A 22,719-nucleotide genomic window follows, 5' to 3' on the forward strand; every position below is an offset into this window, starting at 1 on the left:
GGGTGCAATCTTAGAAGAAATATATATAACACATATATTCGAGGAAAAACGAAATTTTGGAAAAGCAAAATTAAGGTCGATATTGGTTTTTTTGTTTTTTTTTTAGTTCGTTATTACTGTACATTTTATGATTTTTTTAATAATTAAAAGAAAATGCAAAACTGTATCATCATAACATTACACAATCACCGTGAAGGCCAGTGGTTGGGTACTTGGGTACTTCACTAATTCAGTGTTAGTTCACATTATATTAAAAAAAAAATAAGTAACTACTCAGTGCCGTCTTTTGCGGGTTTTGAACCCCAATACCTCAACGGTGTATGGTGAGATTAAGATGTAGGCAGACCTTAACTCTACCTAAGTAGAGGGCTGCTTCTAGTTATTACCTAAATGGTAGTAAAGGGTCTCCAACCTTTGCATGGAACTAGGATCGAACCCATAACTTCTTTACATGAATAAATATATTTTTTTTCTTTTTTCCCCATTTCATTTCTTTTCTTTGGTGAGAAGATGATTAAGTATATTAATATGGTTGATGAGTGGTAAACACCCTTGCTTTTGGAGACAAAGGTCATGGGTTCGATCTTCATCCCATGCAAAGGTTTGAGGGCCTTTTCTACCATTTAGGTAAAAACTGGAAGCGGCCTCTCTACTTAGGTGAGGTAAGGTCTGCCTACATCTTAACTTCCCCATACACCGTCGAGGTATTAGGACTCACAACTCGCGGAAGGCGTAACTAATCAGTTATAGCAGCTGCTGCTGCTGCTGTTAATAATGGACTGGTAATGCTTTCTTTCTCTTCTACCATTTCAGTAAATCTACCCGTAATATTTTTACTGTCACCAGCAACTCCAATTACCATTCCTTGCATTTACCTTTATCCCCAAATCAAACCACTTATTTTACCTTCATTTCATCTACACTCGTTTTTTTATTCTTCTTTTTCTTGTAATAATCATCATGATAGTCGTTGTAAATATCAAAAAGTTGCCAGCTTGGAAGATGCCCTGAACCTGTTTGATGAAATGTCTCACAGAAGACCTTTTCCTTCTGTTATTTATTTTAATCAACTATTGAGTTCTGTCACCAAGTTGAAACATTTTTCTTCATCTCTACAAACAAATGTACGTGTTCAATTGGTGTTCCTGTTAATGATTACACTATGAATATTGCCATGCCATCAGATGTTGTCACTTGCATCACATATAACACTTTGATGGTGCAAGCAATTGCCAAAAGTTTGATATTGCAAGGGATCTTTTCCAAGACCTGATGGTTCAAGGTTTGCAACCTGATGTGCGGACATATAATATCATGATTCGTGGGTTGTGTCTGGAAGGTTTGTGGGGGGATGCAAAGCAGTTGTTTCTGAAGATGGAGGAGAGTGGTTGCGCGCCAGATAGTGTTACTTACCGTGTTCTTCTCCAAGGTTATCTAAAGTGCAAGCACTCTGTTGATGTTGAGATGCTTTTACAGGAAATGGATGGAAGGGGTTACTCACTTGATGTTACGATGTTATCGCTGCTAATAGATCAAATTGCAGCTGGATCAGTTGATAGGTCTCTACATCAGTTAATTGGAAAGCTTGTTCCAAAAGAATTGATGAACAATCCTAGTGTTCTCTCCCTAGATATCGGTCTCAAGGAGTCACTAAAAAAGTGACCGTGGTTTCAACTTATTCTGCAGAAATACAAGTGTTTGTTGGGCTACCTACAAAATCTAGAAACTAGGAAATCAGTACCAACGTTCGTTCATGTGATCAGACATTTCCAGAATTCAATGAATTTGCAAATGATGTCTACATATATCGTTGTCAATGTTTTGAACGAGCATGAAATAAAAGAAAAAGTTTTTTTTTTGTGATGAGAATTTCTGTTCAAAGAACAGAGAGAGTGAGGCTTGAGTCAATAAACGGTCTCCTTTTCTGCCTAAGTAAAGCTCTGAGTGGTTGAAAATGATTGCAGTAGCTGTATTAATACACTATTACAGCTTTGTTTTTGTAGATCGGCTGCCTCTTTGTGCAGAAAGAGTTCTGTAGTTAAGCCTATACTGGGCAGTTCCCGGCACTTGTTAGAGCTGTTCTTGCCCGGATTTCTTCGTTCGTGGTAAGAGCCATATCAGTGATCAGGTATTCTAGTCCATACTTTCTGTTTCTCCACGGACACACATACAGGACTCTGCATGTATACACATAAGTATTAGCTATTTGCCGACATTTTGTTTGTTTTACGTTTACAACTGGCGTACCCATTATATATGTATTGGTTGCGACATTTGCAAGTTCTCAACTCTTAATAAATGACACCACTTTCCGTATGTGGTATCCATCTTTATTATTCCTTTGGTTTGGGTTGATGATGGAAGCACCAACCATGCTCTCGTTTATAGATTTGTTTAGTATCTGGTGAATAAAAAGATACAATGATGAAAATTTTTACAACTGAATTGTTAAATCCTGATGTTTTCACAATTTCACTTACTGGATTATCACAGCTAGCCTGTGGTTTTCACGTTGCTTATTAAACTTTTTTATTTGGATGGTTTTGAGTGTACCATAGGTACATTGATATCATCGGAACATTTATATCATATGTTTTGGAATAGTATATTCATCTATCTAACCTTGATTGGCATTCTCGTGCAGGTCATGATCCATAAGCCACTAAGGATTGACCTATGGAATTTAATGTATGAGTTTCGATACCCCAATAAGCAGTTGTTTCTGAAAAATGGACGAGAGTGGTTGCACGCCAGATAGTGTTACTTACTGTGTCTTTCTCCAAGGTTATCTAAAGTGCAAGTACTATGTTGATGTAGAGATGCTTTTACAGGAAATGGATAGAAGGGGTTACTCACTTGATGTTACGACTTTATCACTGCTAATAGATCAAATTGCAGATGGATCAGTAGGTAGATCTCTACTTCAGTTAATGGGAAAGCTTGTGCCAAAAGGATTGATGGACAATCCTAGTTTTTTTCTCCCTAGACAGTGGTTTCTGGGAGACCCTAAAAAAGTGACTGCAGGTTTGACTTAATTTCTGGAAGTGCGAGGGTAAATTGTGATACCTACAAATTGTAGAAAGTAGGAAGACATTTCCGAAATCAATAAATATGTGGGTTTAAGCCAGAGGAACAACAAGATTTTCAAAGGGATAGTTTTTGTGACATGTTGGTGCCTATGGAAAGCAAGGAACGAAAAAAGATTCAACGGCAGTAACGTGAAAGTGGAAAAGGTGTTCCATGAAATCAAGATGACTAGTTTCCTATGGTTCAAAAACAAAACAAGAAACTGCAATTTTAGTTTGCTAGATTGGAATGCTTTCAATGTTTATATGTAAATATTAATTGTAAGTTGTGATACCTACAAATTGTAGAAAGTAGCAAGACATTTTCGAAATCAATAAATATGTGGGTTTAGGCAAGAGGAACAACAAGATTTTCAAAGGGATAGTTTTTGTGACATGTTGGTGCCTATGGAAAGCAAGGAACGAAAAAAGATTCAACGGCAGTAACGTGAAAATGGAAAAGGTGTTCCACGAAATCAAGATGACTAGTTTCCTATGGTTCAAAAACAGAACAAGAAACTGCAATTTTAGTTTGCTAGATTGGAATGCTTTCGATGTTTACATGTAAATATTACTTGTAAGTTATCGGCCACTCCTCATTTTGGAGTTGGCGACTTGTGAATGAAAGTTTACTTTTCAAAAAAAAAGTACCAAATTTCATTAGGGTTTTATGTTTTTGGTCATTAGACATTTTCCTAATAAGTGAATTCACAACTGGTGCATATTTTTGTTTGTCTTGGTTGAATGATGTTTGACTAATTTAAGAGATACTTTTGGAGCATGATGTTTCATGTTTTCTTGAATTTATTTGCTGGTAAGAGTTTTTTCTTTTTCTATGTGCAATAAAATATGTTTTGCTTTTGTAGATCAACCCCTATAGTTATATGCTCAGTTTCGACACTGGATCTGCTTGGATCTGCACACATATTCACTGTCTTTCTTTTATTTTTGCATATTACTCTTGGTGGGAAGCTGCAAAAAAACATTTTAGGTGGAAGACTAAGCGGTTCATTTAACTATATAGAGGGACTTTCTAGGTTAGGTTTAACATTCAGGTACAGTAAAAGTAGATACTCGATTGTTTTAATACGGTTAGATGTCTAAATAACAAGTTCCATTGTTGATCTATCACAATTAGTTATAAAAGCTGGTTTATAATAGTGAGCTGCAAAACTAGGTTTAGTTTTCTATCTCTTCTCTATAATAACTTACTATCCAAAGCATGGTAAAGAACACTTCACTTCAGATTTTTTGAATAAGAGGCAATGGAAAGGCTTTACGACAAAGAGGTCTGTAAGCGTCTTTTAAGTGGGATTTTTGAAAACATCTATTTTTGAAGTACCATTCAGAGCACAGACCAAGTTATAGCCCATCTATTGTAGGACAGTGAAAGATACTTTCCTGATCAAACCAATCACCTCCTATCCGGGTGTGAACGGGCAAATTCCAACAAAACCCGAGCCCTGTCATGGTCCTGTTTGTAGGAATTAAAGTTGTATTTTTACTTTGATGATTGATGCATGTGTCATGTGTGTGTTAAGATAAGCCTGTATTCCAATTTGTATGAATTAGTAAATCCACTCCATCCCAACCAAATTTTTGAATCAGGAAAATATGAACTATTAATGATTAATGTTCATATGCCATATCTTCAGGTTGCAAAATTGAACTTTCATGGTTGCTTTTAAGAAAAGAGAAAAAGGTTGCATCATAATCATCTGGAGTTCAACCTAGAGTTACCAGACTAGCTTAATAAGACGGCCATGTCCATTTCATATGTATGATATTTGATTTTCTGCATGAATGATACAACTATACAAGTAACTTTTGTGTATCCCTTTGAATTTGCTGTTATGTGCGTTGCTCGACCAACTAGTACCTTACTTTTGTGTATCCTTTTAAATTTGCTCATTTTAATTGTTTTTGTTGCTCAACCACTCTGCTCAGTTTAAGAGGCATTATTTGTGCACAAAATTCATGCGTCTATACCACGCATTTTTAAAGGAAATTTAGTAGTGTTTTTGTGTAACTGCTTATGAATTTTTATTATCATCAGGTGGACATTGTATTAAGTTATAATACTATTTCTTCAATTGGATGTCAAACTTAATACAATATACAATCAATTATCTTAAAATCACTGAAAACATGAACATTATTGAGAATATATCGAAAAAAAATTGTTTTTATTCGTTTTAAATATATGAAAATCTCCCATCTTTTTAGTGTTGTGAACAAATAAGACTAGGGTTTACTTTTTTTTTTTTGTAAGTTTGGTATGTTAGTTAATATGATGTCTTGTTAAATAACAGATGGGTGCTAATTTGGTAATGTTAGATAAACACGGTGATGTTGCTAACCAAACTTTTGATTTAATTGACGATGTCGTTTCAACAATCATATCTTTTTTCCGACAGTATCATTGTATTAATTCTTTTGTGTTTCAAAAGTCTAAAAATTCAAGATAAAATCCATTTTGGCATCAACGACCGAATATATTAGGTTCAATCTCCCTGTGAACCACCCACCTCATACCATTTAAGCTGGAAACAAAACCTCTCGGTACTGTCATCATCGGTTCCCGACGATAAAACATCCTCATTTTTTGTAAATATATAAAATATATTATTCCCTTACCTATTTTAGGTAAATAAAATATATAAAATTCAAATGATGTTAGAATTTAATTTGTAACTCTTTTTTAAATTAACAGTACCTAAACGTAGGTTAGATAAACTCTGATAATTTTCCCTTTTAATATATACAAAAATAATAATTTAGTTAAATTGTTAATGAGAGTATTACTTTATTGGGTTGGATAAATGTTAGAAAGAATTTAGTTTTCTTCAAGAAATAGTATGGTTGTGTTAGATTAATGTGTTTTCCCCATTGTGATTAACTAACTAAAAGTCTAAAACTAGTCTTTTTGAAATTATACCTTGTTTGAAGTTAAATCTAAGAACTGTGTTTTTTTTTGCGACAGTAACATTAGGAAAGTTTTATATTTTATAGTAAACCAAATGTTGTTAATTAATCTCATGTTATTTAAACTTCTCTTTAACCAGCTTAAAGGGCCTTTGTCTTTGAATTAGGACTACCCTTATATAGGTAAAATTATTTACATTTGTCTTTAACCAGCTCAAGAGGCCTCTATTTTTAAGATTAGAAAACCTTTATAGATAAAGTTATAGATCAACTTTTAACAATTTAATTAAAATCAATGATCTAAGATTAAAATTAATCCAAGTTTAACTAAGATTAAAAAATTGAGTGTTCAGAAAGAGAACAATTATCAATTATTTCTTAGATAAATATGTTAAAATATACTGCTTTCATTCTAATAAAAAAATATACATGGTTATAAATGTAAATTTACGCATTTATTAGGAATTGAAACAAGAAAACTTACTAATTACCATATAAAAAATAAAAGTTAGTGCATATAATAACCTTATCAGAAAAAAAAAACTATTGAAAAAGAAGCCTCAGAAGGAAGGCAACATTTATTGTAATCATGATTTGATCATAAATTACGCAAATATATACATGTAATCATCATCGGCTTAGCTGGTTGACAATAACAATCCAAAATTATGGTTACTGGACCAAAAATCAGTGTAAAATACGCAATCATTACACTATAAAACAAATGACAAAAAATAATAATTAGTAGAATATTTTAAAAAAACAATTAACAAAAGGCCTCATAGAGAAGATTAGATTTAACAACATAGTTTTAATTCAGACATATGCTTGTCTTTATTTAAAGTTTAATCATCGGCCAACATAAGACTCTATATATATATAACTTAAAAAAAAAAGTAAATAAAAATGATGAGGATAAAAGGTGGACTCAGTTTATGGGTGGTGATATAACAGGATGGTCGGCAAGGTAATAAATTTTATCACCGTTACGACGAACGAGACCTTATCACATGATGTCTTCATTGCCCCTCTTCTATTTTGTTAAATCAAATGAGTATATTCGAAAACAATTTAGTAACAACTTGAAAATTATCTGATTTTGAAAAAAAAAATATAACAAAATAATAATTACAACGAAGGGAGCAAATCTAAACTAAAATGTTGAAAGACAAAGAGGAAAGATGTTATTATGAAAACTTGATAGATGGATCGATCATGGGTGTTTGTATTTATAGATGGGGGCTAGGGTTTTACTAAGGATAAAAGGTGGGCTTTATGTGTTGGGCCGCCACTTTCTAAAATTTGTTATGGCCTCATGGAGTCATGGGTTTCTAACTTACTGAGTATATGCTTTCTCTTTAAAATCATACGAGTAATTCATTATTCATAGCACGCTAAATAGGGTTTTCATTCGGTTGGGGTATTAGATGAGTAGATGATGGGTTGAAAGTATCAATATTTAATGGGCTAACTTTAACCGTACACTACCAATTGTGATTTAGGGTATTGTATTATATTGTGAAACATATTTGGTGGTGTATGACTAAAACCAGATGGTGTACATATTATTATCCTCAGTGAATACAACTTGATATCAAATTTGGGATGGAAAATTCAACATGTACCTACACGCCTTTACCTTTAAATTACGAGTTGTCAGATTAGTGGGTTAGCTAGTCAAGCGGTTTGATAAGTTGGTAAGTCAAATGAGTCGGTGTGTGGTGGGGCTTTATGTTGTTTTTAGTCGAATATGTTGGTCTCAAATCAAACTGATTAGTAGGTTATGGAGTTTATGGGTTGGCGATTCAACTTTATAAAAGAACTAGGTCTTAAATAAGTTCTAGTTGACGAGGTCACCGTTTAAAAATACATAACTCTAACTTGAATATTTTTTATTTGTCTTGTTTTGAATTAAATCAAGCCTATAAAATTACAAATTCAATACACTATTTAATTGAAACCAACAAATCATGCATAATATGCTTATAATGATATCAGAATGATCCTTTGAGAGAGAAAAATAAACATTTGCTAGGGGAAATAAACACGTAAAACATATATTCTAGAGTATATCATAATTATGTAAAAATTCCAAAGCTTATTTTATACAAATATAAATATAACGAAACAAGCAACAAATTAAATACAGTATAAACATACCCACCTATTATTAAAATATGAAAGCTTATGACCCGAAGGAAAAACTGTAAAATAAATAAAATTGGGTGGGTTTAGACTCATAAGCCGTTTTCACCTTTTATAACTTAGTTGATGTTTTAGAAGACATTCATCATAAAATAAACTTGAAGGGTACCTGTATAATGCGGTAATGTAATTGTGACAAGGTGGTTGCGGTGACGAATCGTGGTGCTGTGCGTTGGTAGCGGCGGCGGTGGCAATGTAATGACGGTGTCGACAGTGGCGGGGACGATTAGTGATGACGGTGGTGACGGCGGCGGTGATGGTGTGGCGGTGGACAGTGATGATGGATGATGGTGGTGTTGATGTGTTTGTGTACGTGTAGGAAAGAGAGACGTAATTGTACGTTTAATATGTATTTGATGTGTTATGAATGATTAGAGATATTTTTGTGAATGTCTAAAAAAATGTTTAATTTACTTAAAGTATCTTGATTGTGTTTTATTTGATTACAATATGAGCAACATTACGTTGATCAATTTAATATTTAATTTTCTGACAAACAATCGCAAGTGCCGTGCCAACCCCTCATGTGCGACGACGGTGGAACTTGAAAGTTTAAAAGAAAAAAACCCATTATATAACACGACATATGAAACAAATAATATAATTGATCGAGTCATTAATTTAACCATCTGAAAAATATCTGAAATATAGTACTTTTATTTTAATACATTATTACAAATTAAAAATTTTTATGATGATTTAAAGGTATTTCTAGAAAGTAAAGGATATTAGAATTTATATATATCCAAGAACTACAATAAAAGTAAACCAAAGAATGATACATTGATTGAACTCAAAAACATTATCGAAATCGTAGCCTCAGAAGAATTCTTGTAGTTCGGGCTACACAACGAATATTCTACTAAATCTATCGACTAGCCTTGCATTAAAAATCGTATGATACCACCAATTCGTCACAAGTCACAAAACTTAATTATACCCGATCGACCTATTTGCATTATTGCAACATATTGGTTCTACAAAGAGGGCAAGTGAAGTGGTCACGACTTAGCCATCTTTCTATACAGCATGTATGGAACACATGACCACATTTATCGAGCCGGCTCACTACATCCTCATCTTCGAAATCAACTAGGCAAATCGAGCACACATTGTCCACCACTCGACTATCACCAACACCGTCTTCTTTCGTGGCAATGTCGAGAAACTTAAGAGCCGAAATATTGCAAGATTTTGAAAAGATTTTCCATAGTTCATGACCTTCATGATCATTATCATCATGATAATAATGGTGATAATCTTGAGGGTATAACAACATCATAAAAGTAGATAAAATTTTAGAAAATGTGTTTTTGGTTTGTACTATTGGGACCCAAACACATGTAATGAACAAAAGGGTGGCTGTTGAAACTCCATAACCATCGTATATTAAAGAGATCATTTTTTTTTCCCTTGGGTTTTAATTGTTTCAGGTGTATTTTGGTTTTTTGTATTGACAAAAGATGAAGGTAGGGTAGGGGTGTGGTGACTCTTTATATAGATAGACATGTAATTAAGTCAATTGATATTTTAAACATTTCTTTATCTTGAAGGACATACAAAATTTAATTCAATGTATATTATAATGCATGTATTATGACTTCGTTTATTATTATAATTTGGGACGGCAAAAATATATTCTAAACAATATCGTACAAATATACCATTGAAGATGCAAATATTAAACAATGATCATGCTAGCTTATGACACTCTTTTGCGTTTCTCGTGGTTTAATTAAACTGATTAATATTTGTTTGACTACAAGATATTACTCCGTAATATATTTATCTAACAATCAGTTTAAGCTTTGATCAGATTGAAAGTTTTCAAATATACTATTTTTGTAACTATGAAAACATTAACGTGCATAAATTAGTTATATTTTTATCATAAAATTCAAGATTTGGACTTTCGATATTAACAGTATAAGTTATCTATGAAAGTTAATGACAACCTTTTGACATGCATATATTAGAAAAAAATCCGTTTTTTTTATTATATTCTTTGCAACTTCATTTTTAATTTGGATTATTTGGGAAATATGAATCTTTTAATAACTTAGACGTAGACAATTTAATCAAAATATATTTTAACTTTTTATATTTTTTTTTTTCTCCATTCTCAAAAGTTTTACTCTAGATCTATTATGATTTATGAAGACAATAGGACAGGGGAACCCGGCCAAGATGTTTAGAATTGCTACCCAATTAAGATGTTACTACTATACGGAGGTTTTCCATTTTGGTACGAAATGAAACTTTCAGTTTAGGTATCAACATTTTGGTAAACTAGAGTATTTACTAATATGATCATTTTTGTGTCTTTAAGACGGGCATAGTATCTGCACGTTGCGACAGAATTTTATAACTACTTTTTTAGATGAATACATTGGTTATAAAGTGTGTCAAAAATATAGATTATTAGGTTCTGTCGATGAATACATTGGATGAATTTTATAACTACTTTTTTAGATGAATACATTAGTTGTATACTTGTATCTAGCTAGTACTCATACATTACATTTTTATAACCATAAAATACCAATTTATTAAAAATAAGAGTTAACCAATTTATTAAAAATAAGAGTTAACAAAAATAATTGTTTGCCACCTACTTTTAGATGGGTTGTTTTTAGAAGGGAGACGAGGGTTGTTTCTTTTTATTAAGGTATTGAGTTCAAGCATTATTTCAAATAGTTTTCTTCTTGTGGTAACCCCGAGCGTATCCCTATAGTATGGTAACGAGTGTAACGTGTAGAGCGTGAGAACAAGTTCCACATATTACCTTTGTGAATGTAATTGTGGATTCTCGAGCCAATATTTATCAGCTAATTAATCACTAAAAGATATTTATTAAAACTTAAAAGTTCGAAATCAGTGACAAATTTCAATTAAATCTTCCCCACGTAATTGAATATTTTCTTTGATATCAAGTTTTTGATTATGAATCAAATATCAATACTAAACGATACACCAAATCAAATATAGTCGTTAAAGCACATGGAGGCAATTAATATGATCATGACGATGATCTTGCCTTTGTATTATCTGAATTTATATACAACTTAAGAATCTTTTCGCAAGACACCGACACGGATCGCACGATTTACAATAACAACAATATTTGAACGCTACTCTAAAGTCAAGTTGACTTAATTCTATAACGAATTAAAATTAGCATACCTTAAAAAATTGACTTGATAGTATAGGAGTTATTAAGCTCACGAATTGTTTGACTACCGGAGTACCAGGATGTCAAAGGCCGGCACCGACCCCACCACCCATTCTCCACTCTTTTTTATACTTCAAGTCAAATCAGGATATTATTGTCGAATTTAACCAACTAGAATGTAATTCATGAGAAGTGATAAATTTATAACCCCTTGTAACTATATACACAATGCATGTTTTAAATATTTATACACTATACAACATTATATGTATAATTGTTTTAAATGATTAAAAATTATTACAAATATATATACATATACAATAATAATACAATATTATACATATTAGCACCCTTCATTCATATATAAACAAAAATAAAAATAAAAATCTAAAAGATTCATATAATTATATGTATACATATATATTATTCACATATATCATTATATGTAGTGTTTTCAATTTAAGATTATTTTCTTATTTAAGATGATTTAAAGAGTTCTATAAGAGCGTTGGCATCGGACGGATTATAGGTGCGTGGCACCACGGTGGAACACCGCCGCCAATGCCTCACCACACGTGGTGGTGAAGGAATGTGTGGTTAGACCACGCGTTTGATAATCCACTTTGGACGATTTCGAGGTGCCAACGATTAGTTTTTGTGTCCTTTAAAAATATAAACTTTTTATTTTCACCTTCCTTATATATACTACACACAATACATATTTCATTTTACACAAATACATCTCTAATTTTGCACACTTAACCTTATATTTATGCACAAACATATCTTATATTTTACACACTTTCACTTCATGGCTAATAACACTACAATGAACCTTTGGGATTGTAAAATGACGATCCAAAACCACATGAATAACGACGCTACTCGAAGAGCTAAAGTAAGCAACATCATTCAGAGCGTATCCGACAACAAGGCGGCTTATCGAGCCGAAATCGATTGGCTTGAATCTCCCACTCAGGTTCATAGTGCCGCCGAAAATGAGTATTATGTATATCTCCGAGGGAAGATCGAGTGGCTGGATCAAGTTATTTTCCAGCTTACTGTCGCCTCTTATACTTTGACAGTCACACTAGACCACGTCGTATTCTGGCAAGGCAGTGTCGGTGGTGGTCAGTATGTAGATTACCATACTGACCGGGGGTAGGAGTAGGTATCTCCTCCACCCAGCGACCCTGTCGGGTCTCCTGAACGCTACCGATACATTCATCGCAACGACGGCGACAATACTGTGGACTCGGACTATTTCGCTTTTTAGTCTTATATATTTTAATATTATTATTATGTATGTTTTATTTTATTTATTATGTAATATTTTAGTATTATGTGTTTTTTAAATATTATGTATGTTTTATTTTTATTTTATTATGTGATGTTTTAGTTTAATGAAAATTTAATGTTTAAATAAAATAAAAATTATAGTGAGTGGTGGATTGAGATTCTCTAAAGTTAAGATGAATTTCATAGGTAAAGTTGATGGGTGTGGACCATTAGATTAAAATCAATGGACAACATTGAAAAATCATTTTTGAATCTTAACATTTGATTTTTATCCAAAGATCAAGATTATCCTAACTTTATTTATAAAGTTACTACAACTTTAGAGGATCCCAATCAAGATGATTGGTTATAAATGAGTGGTGAAAAAGAAAGTAAAAAATGGGATGTCATCCTTCTAAGAACTAAAATACTCGTAACTGTTTACGAAATCTTTGAGGCTTACAAATAAGCATTAGTTGTCAAATGAGTTCTTTAACTTAAAAAAGATAACGATATTTTGAAATATTCTAAAGCAAAATCTTAAATATTAATGAAACATCAAATATTTTTATGAATCATATCTATATCCTCTTATCTATATCTATACTCCTTTATAAAGCATTTTGAAGTTTATTTATGGTATGTCTTAAAGAATTAAGCATACTTTTTTTTTCTTTCAAAAAACCTCTTTCACTATATATATGGTTCTCAAAATAGTCCCCCGTACACTACAATACTGAATTACCGTATCCACCCTTATAACAAATTGTCACTCCTAAAACAAAATTCCGCCGCAACGTGCGGGTATTATGCTCGTAAAGAGAACCAGGGTTAAGAAATTAAACATACTTTTTCTTCTTAAAATACTTTTACTTAAACATAAAACACTTATATACCCTTCTTTTCCCATTCTCTTTAATCATAACACACTCTTATCGACCTTCTATCACCCTCGGCCGCCGCTCTCGATCTCCACCGCCTCCTTCGATCTCCACCACCGCGCTTCATCTTTATCGTCACCGCAACGTGCAGACACTATGCTCGTTATCTAAATATTGAAGTAACAGGGAAATAATGCATTCATAATTTTTAACTTTGGTATGTCATATGGATAGTCATATGGATCAACCTCAACTCAACCCGGATGGAAAACTATTTTTTCATGCGGGTCTAAGATTGTTGACGGTATATATCATACCCAGGGGCCAGGACAAACATAACGAGTTAAATATAGCTTTATTTCCACCAAAAGAATAAACATAAACATACGACAATACAACCCTGGCTATACAGAAAATACAACAAAACATTTCTCTCGTTATTCACATGAATCAAAAAGAAAAAACTTTCGATCATCTCCGTTGGAAGTTCAAGGCCTTGATACCATATACAAACACACCGAAAAATAGAAGTACCCAACCAACATGAGCCAAAGCGACATATCCAAGGAAGTCGTATTCGTATCCTAGGAATTCCTTTAGGTAAACCTTAACCTCCAATGGTCCGTATTTAGGCACGTCAACTAGGGTCGCTTTATCACCTAGCTGAGATGTTATAAGCCCGTAAATTGTCCATGCCACGGGTGAACCCCAGTAGTACCATCTCCACCAAATTGGGATTTGCTGCATAAATGAGTTAAGTTACATCAAAATATATATTAAAAAAACCGCGCCTATATTAGTATCACTGCTGTGTTCAGAGCCGCATGAACAATGTAAAGAAAACTTACCCCTCTTGGGATAAGGAAACCGGAGAATAAGTTCCAGAAGCTAAGGAAAAACGACATAACGATTGCAGCAATTTGGTAACTTGGAGTAAGAGCAACAAGCATCATTCCATACAATGTGAAGTACACGAAACACATGAAGACGTAATAATAGAACCACAAGAACTTGCCCAAGTCCCATTCGAATCCTATCATACAGTAAAGTAGAAGACTGTAAAGAAATGTTTGGATCCCGACGTATATGGTCTCAACCAAAGCCTGAGCAAAAGCATAGGGTAATGCTGAATACATCCCGGCTGCTTTTTCACGATAGAAAACTGTTCGCTCGATAGCAACGACTGATTGAACTGCAGACGTGTTTGTTCCTCCAAGAAACAGAACAGCCGCATACATTGCTCCCATCAGATTTGATAGATCTTGTTGTTTTTTCCTGTGTTAATATTTAGTTATTTTTGTTAGTATATTAATTATGCTGGAAAGATCAATAGCATAATAATTATATTTAGTAAAAATTAAGTCATTCTTACAATTTAGTTCCTTTGTCCCAGAAGATGACACCGAATATAAGACCGATAACTGTTGTCATGAAGAATCGAACAACGTTGTACTGTGGATTTCGCCAGTATGACCAATGTTGTTTCCAGAAACATGCTTTAAACTGTTCGAAAAATGGCTGTGAGTACTGTGTAGCAAAGTGAAGATCCTGGGAGTCTTCTGGTGGTGTGCTCAATTCTTGGATAAGCTTTTCATTCCTCCTGATTATCATACAAAACAACAAAAAAAATTTAAGAAATGATCGAAAATGTATGAAAGAACAAAATAGGTGGAGGTTTATATTACTTGTAGAGATCAGAGTTCACGAAAACTTCAGCAAAATCGATTCCCAGTTGAGATTCAACGATTGTAGAAGTGACATCTAGCATCCATGTTGCTGGATTGAATCCTTCTTTGATCTTTATAACTCCATCAATAGACTGCAAAGATTTTAGAAGGATTAGATCGTGAAGTGATGTTTTAAACTCAGAATGATCAAGATAAATATAGTTTGATACGAACTTCAAAATACTCGACTAGAAGGTGTGAATATCGTCCAAGAGGTCCAGCGTATATGACTTGTCCTCCTCTTTTCATCAAGAACAGCTGTATAGATATGAATTATATTGAATTTATAATCAAAACCAACTGATCAAGAAGTGTTAATTCAGAGAAAGAATGAAAGGGTATGAAGATCACCTCATCGAAAGCTTCAAAAATGTCTATACTTGGTTGATGAATGGTGCAGACAACAGTTCGACCAGTGTCAACTGTGTTCCTGACTGCTCTCATCACTATAGCGGCCGCTCTAGCATCTAGACCAGAAGTTGGCTCATCCATGAATATGATTGAGGGGTTAGCCACGAGCTCTACGGCTATGGTGACCCTCTTTCTTTGCTCGGTTGATAGACCATCCACCCCCGGAAGTCCTACAAGAGCATTTCTTATTGGACCTAGCTCAACGAGTTCCATCACTTCCTCTACAAACATCTGAGCATGAAACCAGAAAACATCATTAGTAATCAATGACATGTATTAATTCTCATAAGTTGTTTGAGTGTTTGATAATTCTAACTAAGTGGAAAAGTCCATACATAAAATGATCAAGAATGATTTTTTCAACATACCTTTCGTGTTTCTTTATCAACGTCTGATGATAATCGAAGCCATGCAGAATACAAGAGAGATTCATAAACGGTTACATGAGGAGAATGAATGTCGTTCTGTTCGCAGTAGCCACTGACCCGAGCAAACGTTTCTTGGTTCTTTGGGTAACCAGATATACTAATACTTCCTTCAATATATCCTCCTGTTTTTCTTCCTGCCAATACGTCCATCAACGTTGTTTTTCCAGCACCACTTACTCCGACTAAAGCTGTCAGAACCCCTGGCCTGAATGCACCACTCACATCTCGCAAAAGTTGTAGTCTATCCTCTTCCACACCCTGGCTTTTCATAGCCTGACGAATGATGCATCGGTATGACAAAATATTTAGAAACAGATAATTAATCAGCAGTAATAAAATGGGTTAAACAAAAATTGATGTGAAAAAATAACAGGATCTCTACTTACAGGGGGCATATCGACATAGTAGTTCACATGATCAAAGGCAAGAGACAACGGCTTGAAGGGTAACACCATTCCTTTTTTGTCAGGCTCAGACTCGGTTGCCATTTTCGCCAATTTCTTCCTCTTCTCATCCTTATCATCTATAAGAGATTTAGAATCCGCCATGGCTGCATTTCATGATTCTAAAAGGGTTAGATACAAATATGTGTAGATTCAGAAATATAAAGTGATTACTGTTGATTGAACTTGACTTACGGGTAAGAAATGTAAGCGCCAGCACAAAGCAAAGGTTGAAGATGAGAGAAAAGCCGAAGAGTGCAAGAACACAAATCCAGTACCAGTGCCCTTCAGTAAACATTCCTCTAAGCTTTAAAAGTTCTTTCCCGACTGTGGTTTCTCGACTCTGTGTGTCAAAGCTTGGCTGCACAATACCATTAACCAAAAATATACTTTATGTAAGACACAAGAAGAAGATAGAAGAAACTGAGTAAAAATATGTTCACTCTTGCAAGTGTCGACATATATTTTTTTAAGAAAAAATTAACAAAAATAGACATTTATAAGTGTGAATGAGTTAACAAAAGTTTACACCTGTTGCTAATCCGTGTAGAAAAACATATTGTTTAATGTAGAGAATTCAAGACAATTAGCTTCATTGCTATCTACACTTACCGCACTCCACCTTTTATCAAGAAATTCAACAAGCACAATGGCGTTTTGTCCATATGACATAGGGGAAAGGTAATATGCCCATTTCATCCATGGTTGAAGATCATCTAGCACCAAAATGGAATACATAAGTACAAAATCAAGATGAGTGTCGATATGAGTCTATCTTTCATTGCCTGGTAGCCAGAGGCAGGTCAGAATGGGCTTGTATTTGTATTCATACACAGTAGTGTAAAGTTTAAATTTATTTGTAGATTTAATACATAGCGCAGTGGCTTGTTTTGTAATAGTAGTGCATAACCCTGATCAAAAGCCCAAGGATGTGCCATAGGTACTATCTAGCATAATATATGCATGTATCATACGTTAACTACTAACCTTTGGCAATAATGAATCCACCAAGAACAAAAACCAACAACAAGGTAAACGTTCCAAGAGTGTTGGCCACGACCTGTGTTCTTCCTAGAGCAGCTATGAAACGAAATAGACCTAAAGCCATTTGATGTATACCCAAGTATGCCAATAGTTGCCGGAAAAAACTGAAACACAACAGTTGGAAAGTAAAATGGATTCAATTTCAAAGCAAATATCTGGTACTTTACATTATTTGATCCAAAGAACTGCAAGGTTGACTCCAGAAGTCAAACGGGCTAATTTTTACACTTGAAGTTCGTAAAAATGTTTCAAACCACTGTCATAAAAACTTGAACTTGAGCTATATTTCACAATATAAGTTCAAATAAAAAAAATTTGGTTCAAATACACATTAAAACAGGTGATTATTGGACTTTTGATGTAGGAAGATTTACTGGAAAAAGAAGTCAAGTTGGTTTTATTTGATGTCAGAAGCTCATAAAATTGCTGTAAATAAACCTTGTAATAATTCAAAATAAATCTAGATTTTATAATAGAGTTTCAGACTGAAAATACTTGAGGTTAAACACTAAAACAAAACATGTAAAATGATAATGTTTGAACGAAGAAAATTGACCCTGGAAAAAGTCAACTCAAAGGGAAAGAAATACATACCTACCAGCAGAAGGAGCAAATCCAACAGTATAATAAGTAAGCACAATCCAAATTCCAGATTCTAGAAGTGAAAGTGGAAGCCTCAGAAGCCAAATTGGAAGTGCAAAAGCCCAAGCAGGATAAAACAATGAATCCCTTTGTTTGTAGAACACTGGAAGTCGGAAAATTGTCAAAGCAAGCTCAGCCATCCCGTTAAACATAACATTGATTAGACTAAAAAACAGTGCCCCGTAGTACTTTCCACCATCATCTAAATCACCATATTTCATTGTTGTCCTAAAGAACACGGTAAAAGTGAACAGAGCCATGATAGTGATTTGTGTAGTCTTGAAAATGTACACAAAAGCATTTCTTTTCATTAGAAGCCATTCTCTGGATAAACATGCCCTGAAGAGTTCTTTGTTTGATATCCCATACTTATTTGTCACTAGGGCAGCAGGATGAGCTCTAGATTTGTCGTAAGGAACATGAAGAATACCCGCAATCTTTTGACCAGTATGGAAGTTTTGAAAAAAATGAACAAAATCATCTACAGAAACATATCGGTATGCTACACTTTTGTTGTACCAATACTGTTCTTGATCTTTTCTTGAGGTGACTTCTTGTAAGAAATCTGCAACCCCTTTTCTTTCTGGGCATTTGAATCCAACATGTTCGAAGAATTCTAAAACGCTATTTCTTGGACCTTGGTAGACTACTTGACCTTCGGAAAGGAGGATGATTTCATCAAACAGCTCAAAAGTCTCGGGTGCAGGTTGAAGAAGAGAAATTATCATAGTGATATCCATGATGTGAACCATTTGTCTCATGTACTTGACAATTTGGAATGTTGTGGAACTATCAAGACCGGTAGAGATCTCATCCATGAGGAAAACCTTTGCGGGTCCCACCAGCATTTCTCCGGTTGTAACACGCTTTTTCTGGCCACCTGATATGCCACGTCTCATCTCATCTCCTACCAGTGTGTCTGAACATATATCTAGGCCGAGTAACTATGGCACCATAATGTTCAGTTAGTATCTTATACAATATTTATACTTGCAGCTGTTCAAATTTGCAATGCAGGGTTGCCAAATGTATTGTAACCCTGCAATCTGATGGGAATAATATATTACAAAAACGTACCCTAAGAACATATTCGGTGACCAAGCTAGATTCTTGTCCTGATATCGCTATGGCTTTCATGAAGGCATCAAGTTCAGCATCCGGTTTAATTCCTTCAGCTTTTTCTCGCCTTGACAATTCCGCTAACATCTCATACCTTGGCCCAATTCCCAAGCAACGTCCGGAGAAATCCATGGTCTCTCTTACTGTCATTTCTCCGTGATGGAGATCGTTTTGACTGATATAAGCACAAGTTCTTTGAGGAACAAATTCATCCATTTCATGGCCACAATATGTAACCTTTCCTGTTACCTGTTTGTATGGTAAAGAGTACAAAAATGAGTTGCTACAAGTACAAGTAATCAAAGCCTTATAAATCTAGAATAGTTGAAACATTACCCTAAGATCCTTCTCGAGCTTTCCTGCAAGTGCTTTTAACAATGTAGTCTTTCCTGAGCCCGGAGGTCCAAGTAGTAGAGTCATTCTAGAAAAAAAAAAAACGATCTTATTAGTAAAAGAAATTAGAATAACGGGATATATGCTAGAGTTGTAAGGATTTAGAAGAGTTTCTTACCTAGACGGTGTCACAATTCCAGATACATCATGAAGGATATTTACAACTCTTTTCTTTGATGGGAACAGCCTCAAGAAACCAAGAACGCTCTAAAAACATGATAAAAACACATTAAATACAATGGTTCTAAATAGTTACTTATCAGAGTGGTTACGATTTTAACCCATTTGTAAAACGGATTGATAAGAATTAAACGAAAAAAGAAAACAAGGCGAATTTGACACTCGAGTTGTAAATCATCAAAAATGTTACAAATGTGCATTCTAATGCAACCTAACTCATTCAGACATGTACCAAAATTACACCTTTTTTTACTTCTTACCCAACCCATCCATTATGCCAGCTCTAAATTAACTTCATAAACTTACCTCAACCGAGTTGATAGTAGAATTGAATAAAGTTGGAAGTGCTCTACTTCCAACGAACGCATCCCCTTCAATAGACAAGTTCTCATATCTAATCTCAATCCTTGGGATATCAATCCCAACTCTATCAACACGATCTCTGAGTCGTTCAAGAAGCCGTTCATTGTCATCATCAATCGTTTGTTGTATATTCTTAATCAAATTCTGTTTCTCTTCAGGTCCAAGGTTTGCAACATTAATCTTTTCACGAACAACTTTCCCATCTTCCAAAATGTTAGTCAAGAATCCTGTTTTTAGCCGATCATAAGTGGGTAGTCTTTCAATGGCAGCCCACATTAGTTCATCTTCGTCATCTTCTCTACCACTCTTTTGAAAAACATCGACTCCAGGATTTGTGAACACTTCTCTGATACTAGCTGTGCCCCAACCTTTTGTGCTCCCAGAAGCTAGACTGCCTCTTCGGCTCAAGTTCCTGCTCATATTCCGGCTCATGGTCCTCATCAAGTCATCTCCAGTCAATGCTGAAGCCATTTCTAGAACCACAGATGGATATCAAAAAAAATTACTCGTATATGAACATAAATAACCTGTATTAGATTATTTGAGGTTAATGTGATATGTTTTTGTCTCTAGATTTTGGTTTGTTTTTATAGTACACAAATGATGATTACTAAGAAAGCAGAGATGACAAAATGCAGCATGTATTGGTGTCTGGTAATATTTGACTAATTTAATTCCATCTTTTGTCATGTTATGTGGATTCCTAATTGCTACTAATCTAGTTAATAATTAGTGGTCATTAAGAATGAAAAAAAAAAGGCGTAACTCGTCTCTGGCAATTTCTATCGACCTGTTTCTACTGTCAACATGTCTATATAAACCGGTTTCACAACCAACATGAGAATGAGATATGAATCAAATTGCGATAAGATTGAAGAGTAATCGGACAAGATTTAAACCCTTGAACTTTTCTTTTTTATGTTGGATTACTATCTAGGGAACACTTGGTCACTCAGAATGGATTGTGCTACAAATTTAATTTTAAACATATAAAGAAAACGGTTTTATACTTTGATGGGATTTTAGATTTTCTGTAATAATTGATTATCTAAATCTTAAGCTAGTAGTCTTTACCAATATTGAAACAATTCTTGATTGCTTTAGCACGGCTTAAAATAGTTAAGTTTCAGATTTTGCAACATGTTTTTAATTATAACTAAAAGTACTTTTCTATGATCATCTGACATTTACTAGAGTTATACCCGCATAATGCTACGTCAGCGGTGTGGTGGCAGTGAAGAGTGTGTAGGTAAATGATAGTGTATGTATTACTCATAAGATTTAAGAGATAAATAATGTAAAAAGGCAAGGGAGACATATTGGTCATTTTACATATTCAAAAAATATAACTTTCTAATATACGATTTTCTACCAGAATAAACATATAAATACAAAATTAAAATTATTATTAGAATTATTAACTAATATAAGGAAGGAGTAGGGGCTTACAATATGTATATGATGTAATATAGATATATAACATTCATTTTTTCATAAAGATTGTTTATAAGAATCACAGGTTAAACTAAGCATATCAAATGACTCTCACTACAAAACTGCCAATCTTATCCACCTTTTTGTCTACACTTCATCAACAAGATTCTAGCAATTGGATGAAGTTAAAGAGTTCCTATTTTCAGAATCTAGTGGTTGGATTGACCAAAGCTGTAGAGTCAATGCTCTAGTTTATTAAATTCTTAATTTTTTAGTATTATATATAGTGTTATAGTAGTTGGCACCTTATGGAGTAATTTTATTAAGGTTTTGGTTTCCAATATACTACTGATATCAATCCTTTGAGTCACATTTGGTGTAAGAAAGTAGTTTCTATGTTTATGTGCCTTTCTAACAAATAAAAGCGTTACGTTTATGTATTACTCTTCCTTTTTGTTTCAGGTATTCGCATTTCTATTCTATTTGTCGTCTTATCATTTTCTATTTTCAAAGATAGATTGATAATTTTTATTTTTTTTTAGAACAGCGAAGAGCCGGACCACGGGTATCCGGACTGAATACCGTGGGCCTATCCGATCCCCTCCCCCGCCCGATCCACCCGGTAAATTCAACTCGCTCGCCAAGAATATTGGCTACTAACAACGCTCAAGATTAGATTCGAACGTGTGACCCATGCTACAACATCCGGGGTGTCCAACCACTGCACTAGCAAATGAAGGACATATAGATTGATAAATTATCAACCGTAGGTAAAACAAAACATTTAACATTTTCAAATCAGTTACATTCAAAAGCTTTTAAGAAAAACTGTTACTTGATCAACTAAAATGCCAAAAATTATGCTTTCTTTTTTTACTTTTGAGTATTTCAAGTGTGCAACAGATAAAGCAACAGGTTGTATTGATGATATTTGATTATTTACACGTCAGTTTGTACTTAAAAAACTTGTTTTAAAAAAATACTTGTATTATGTATGATTTTTTTTAAC

The 22,719-nt window shown here is 33.9% G+C and overlaps 1 protein-coding gene and 1 non-coding gene across 2 annotated transcripts; both read right to left on the bottom strand.

The window, feature by feature from the left end:
- Positions 1-6,914: 6,914 nt before the first annotated feature.
- Positions 6,915-7,018, bottom strand: LOC122590352. Its single transcript, XR_006322488.1, has one exon. It is a non-coding gene; the product is annotated as a small nucleolar RNA Z43 (small nucleolar RNA).
- Positions 7,019-13,997: 6,979 nt separating this feature from the next.
- Positions 13,998-20,747, bottom strand: LOC122589232 (pleiotropic drug resistance protein 2-like). The gene is made up of 16 exons (XM_043761491.1): positions 20,220-20,747; positions 19,852-19,940; positions 19,677-19,761; positions 19,299-19,589; positions 18,174-19,165; positions 17,523-17,683; positions 17,148-17,251; positions 16,731-16,896; positions 16,479-16,642; positions 16,033-16,365; positions 15,605-15,895; positions 15,428-15,511; positions 15,212-15,345; positions 14,899-15,126; positions 14,375-14,801; positions 13,998-14,267 (listed from the first exon to the last, which is right to left on the bottom strand). The coding sequence occupies exons 1-16, from the start codon at positions 20,745-20,747 to the stop codon at positions 13,998-14,000; spliced, it is 4,347 nt and encodes a 1,448-aa protein (XP_043617426.1).
- Positions 20,748-22,719: the final 1,972 nt, after the last annotated feature.

The sequence above is a fragment of the Erigeron canadensis genome, chromosome 2 (genome assembly GCF_010389155.1).
Source record: "Erigeron canadensis isolate Cc75 chromosome 2, C_canadensis_v1, whole genome shotgun sequence".
NCBI classification, from domain to species: domain Eukaryota; kingdom Viridiplantae; phylum Streptophyta; class Magnoliopsida; order Asterales; family Asteraceae; genus Erigeron; species Erigeron canadensis.

What these genes read in the sequence shown, in the direction of transcription:
- LOC122589232 (XM_043761491.1), bottom strand. Translation starts at nt 20,747, where the DNA reads ATGGCTTCAGCATTGACTGGAGATGACTTGATGAGGACCATGAGCCGG. An exon ending in TGGATTCATTATTGCCAAAG is followed by an intron (nt 17,252 to 17,522) that starts GTTAGTAGTTAA and finishes TTTTGGTGCTAG; the next exon opens with ATGATCTTCAACCATGGATG. An exon ending in TTGATAAAGAAACACGAAAG is followed by an intron (nt 15,896 to 16,032) that starts GTATGTTGAAAA and finishes TTTCATGCTCAG; the next exon opens with ATGTTTGTAGAGGAAGTGAT.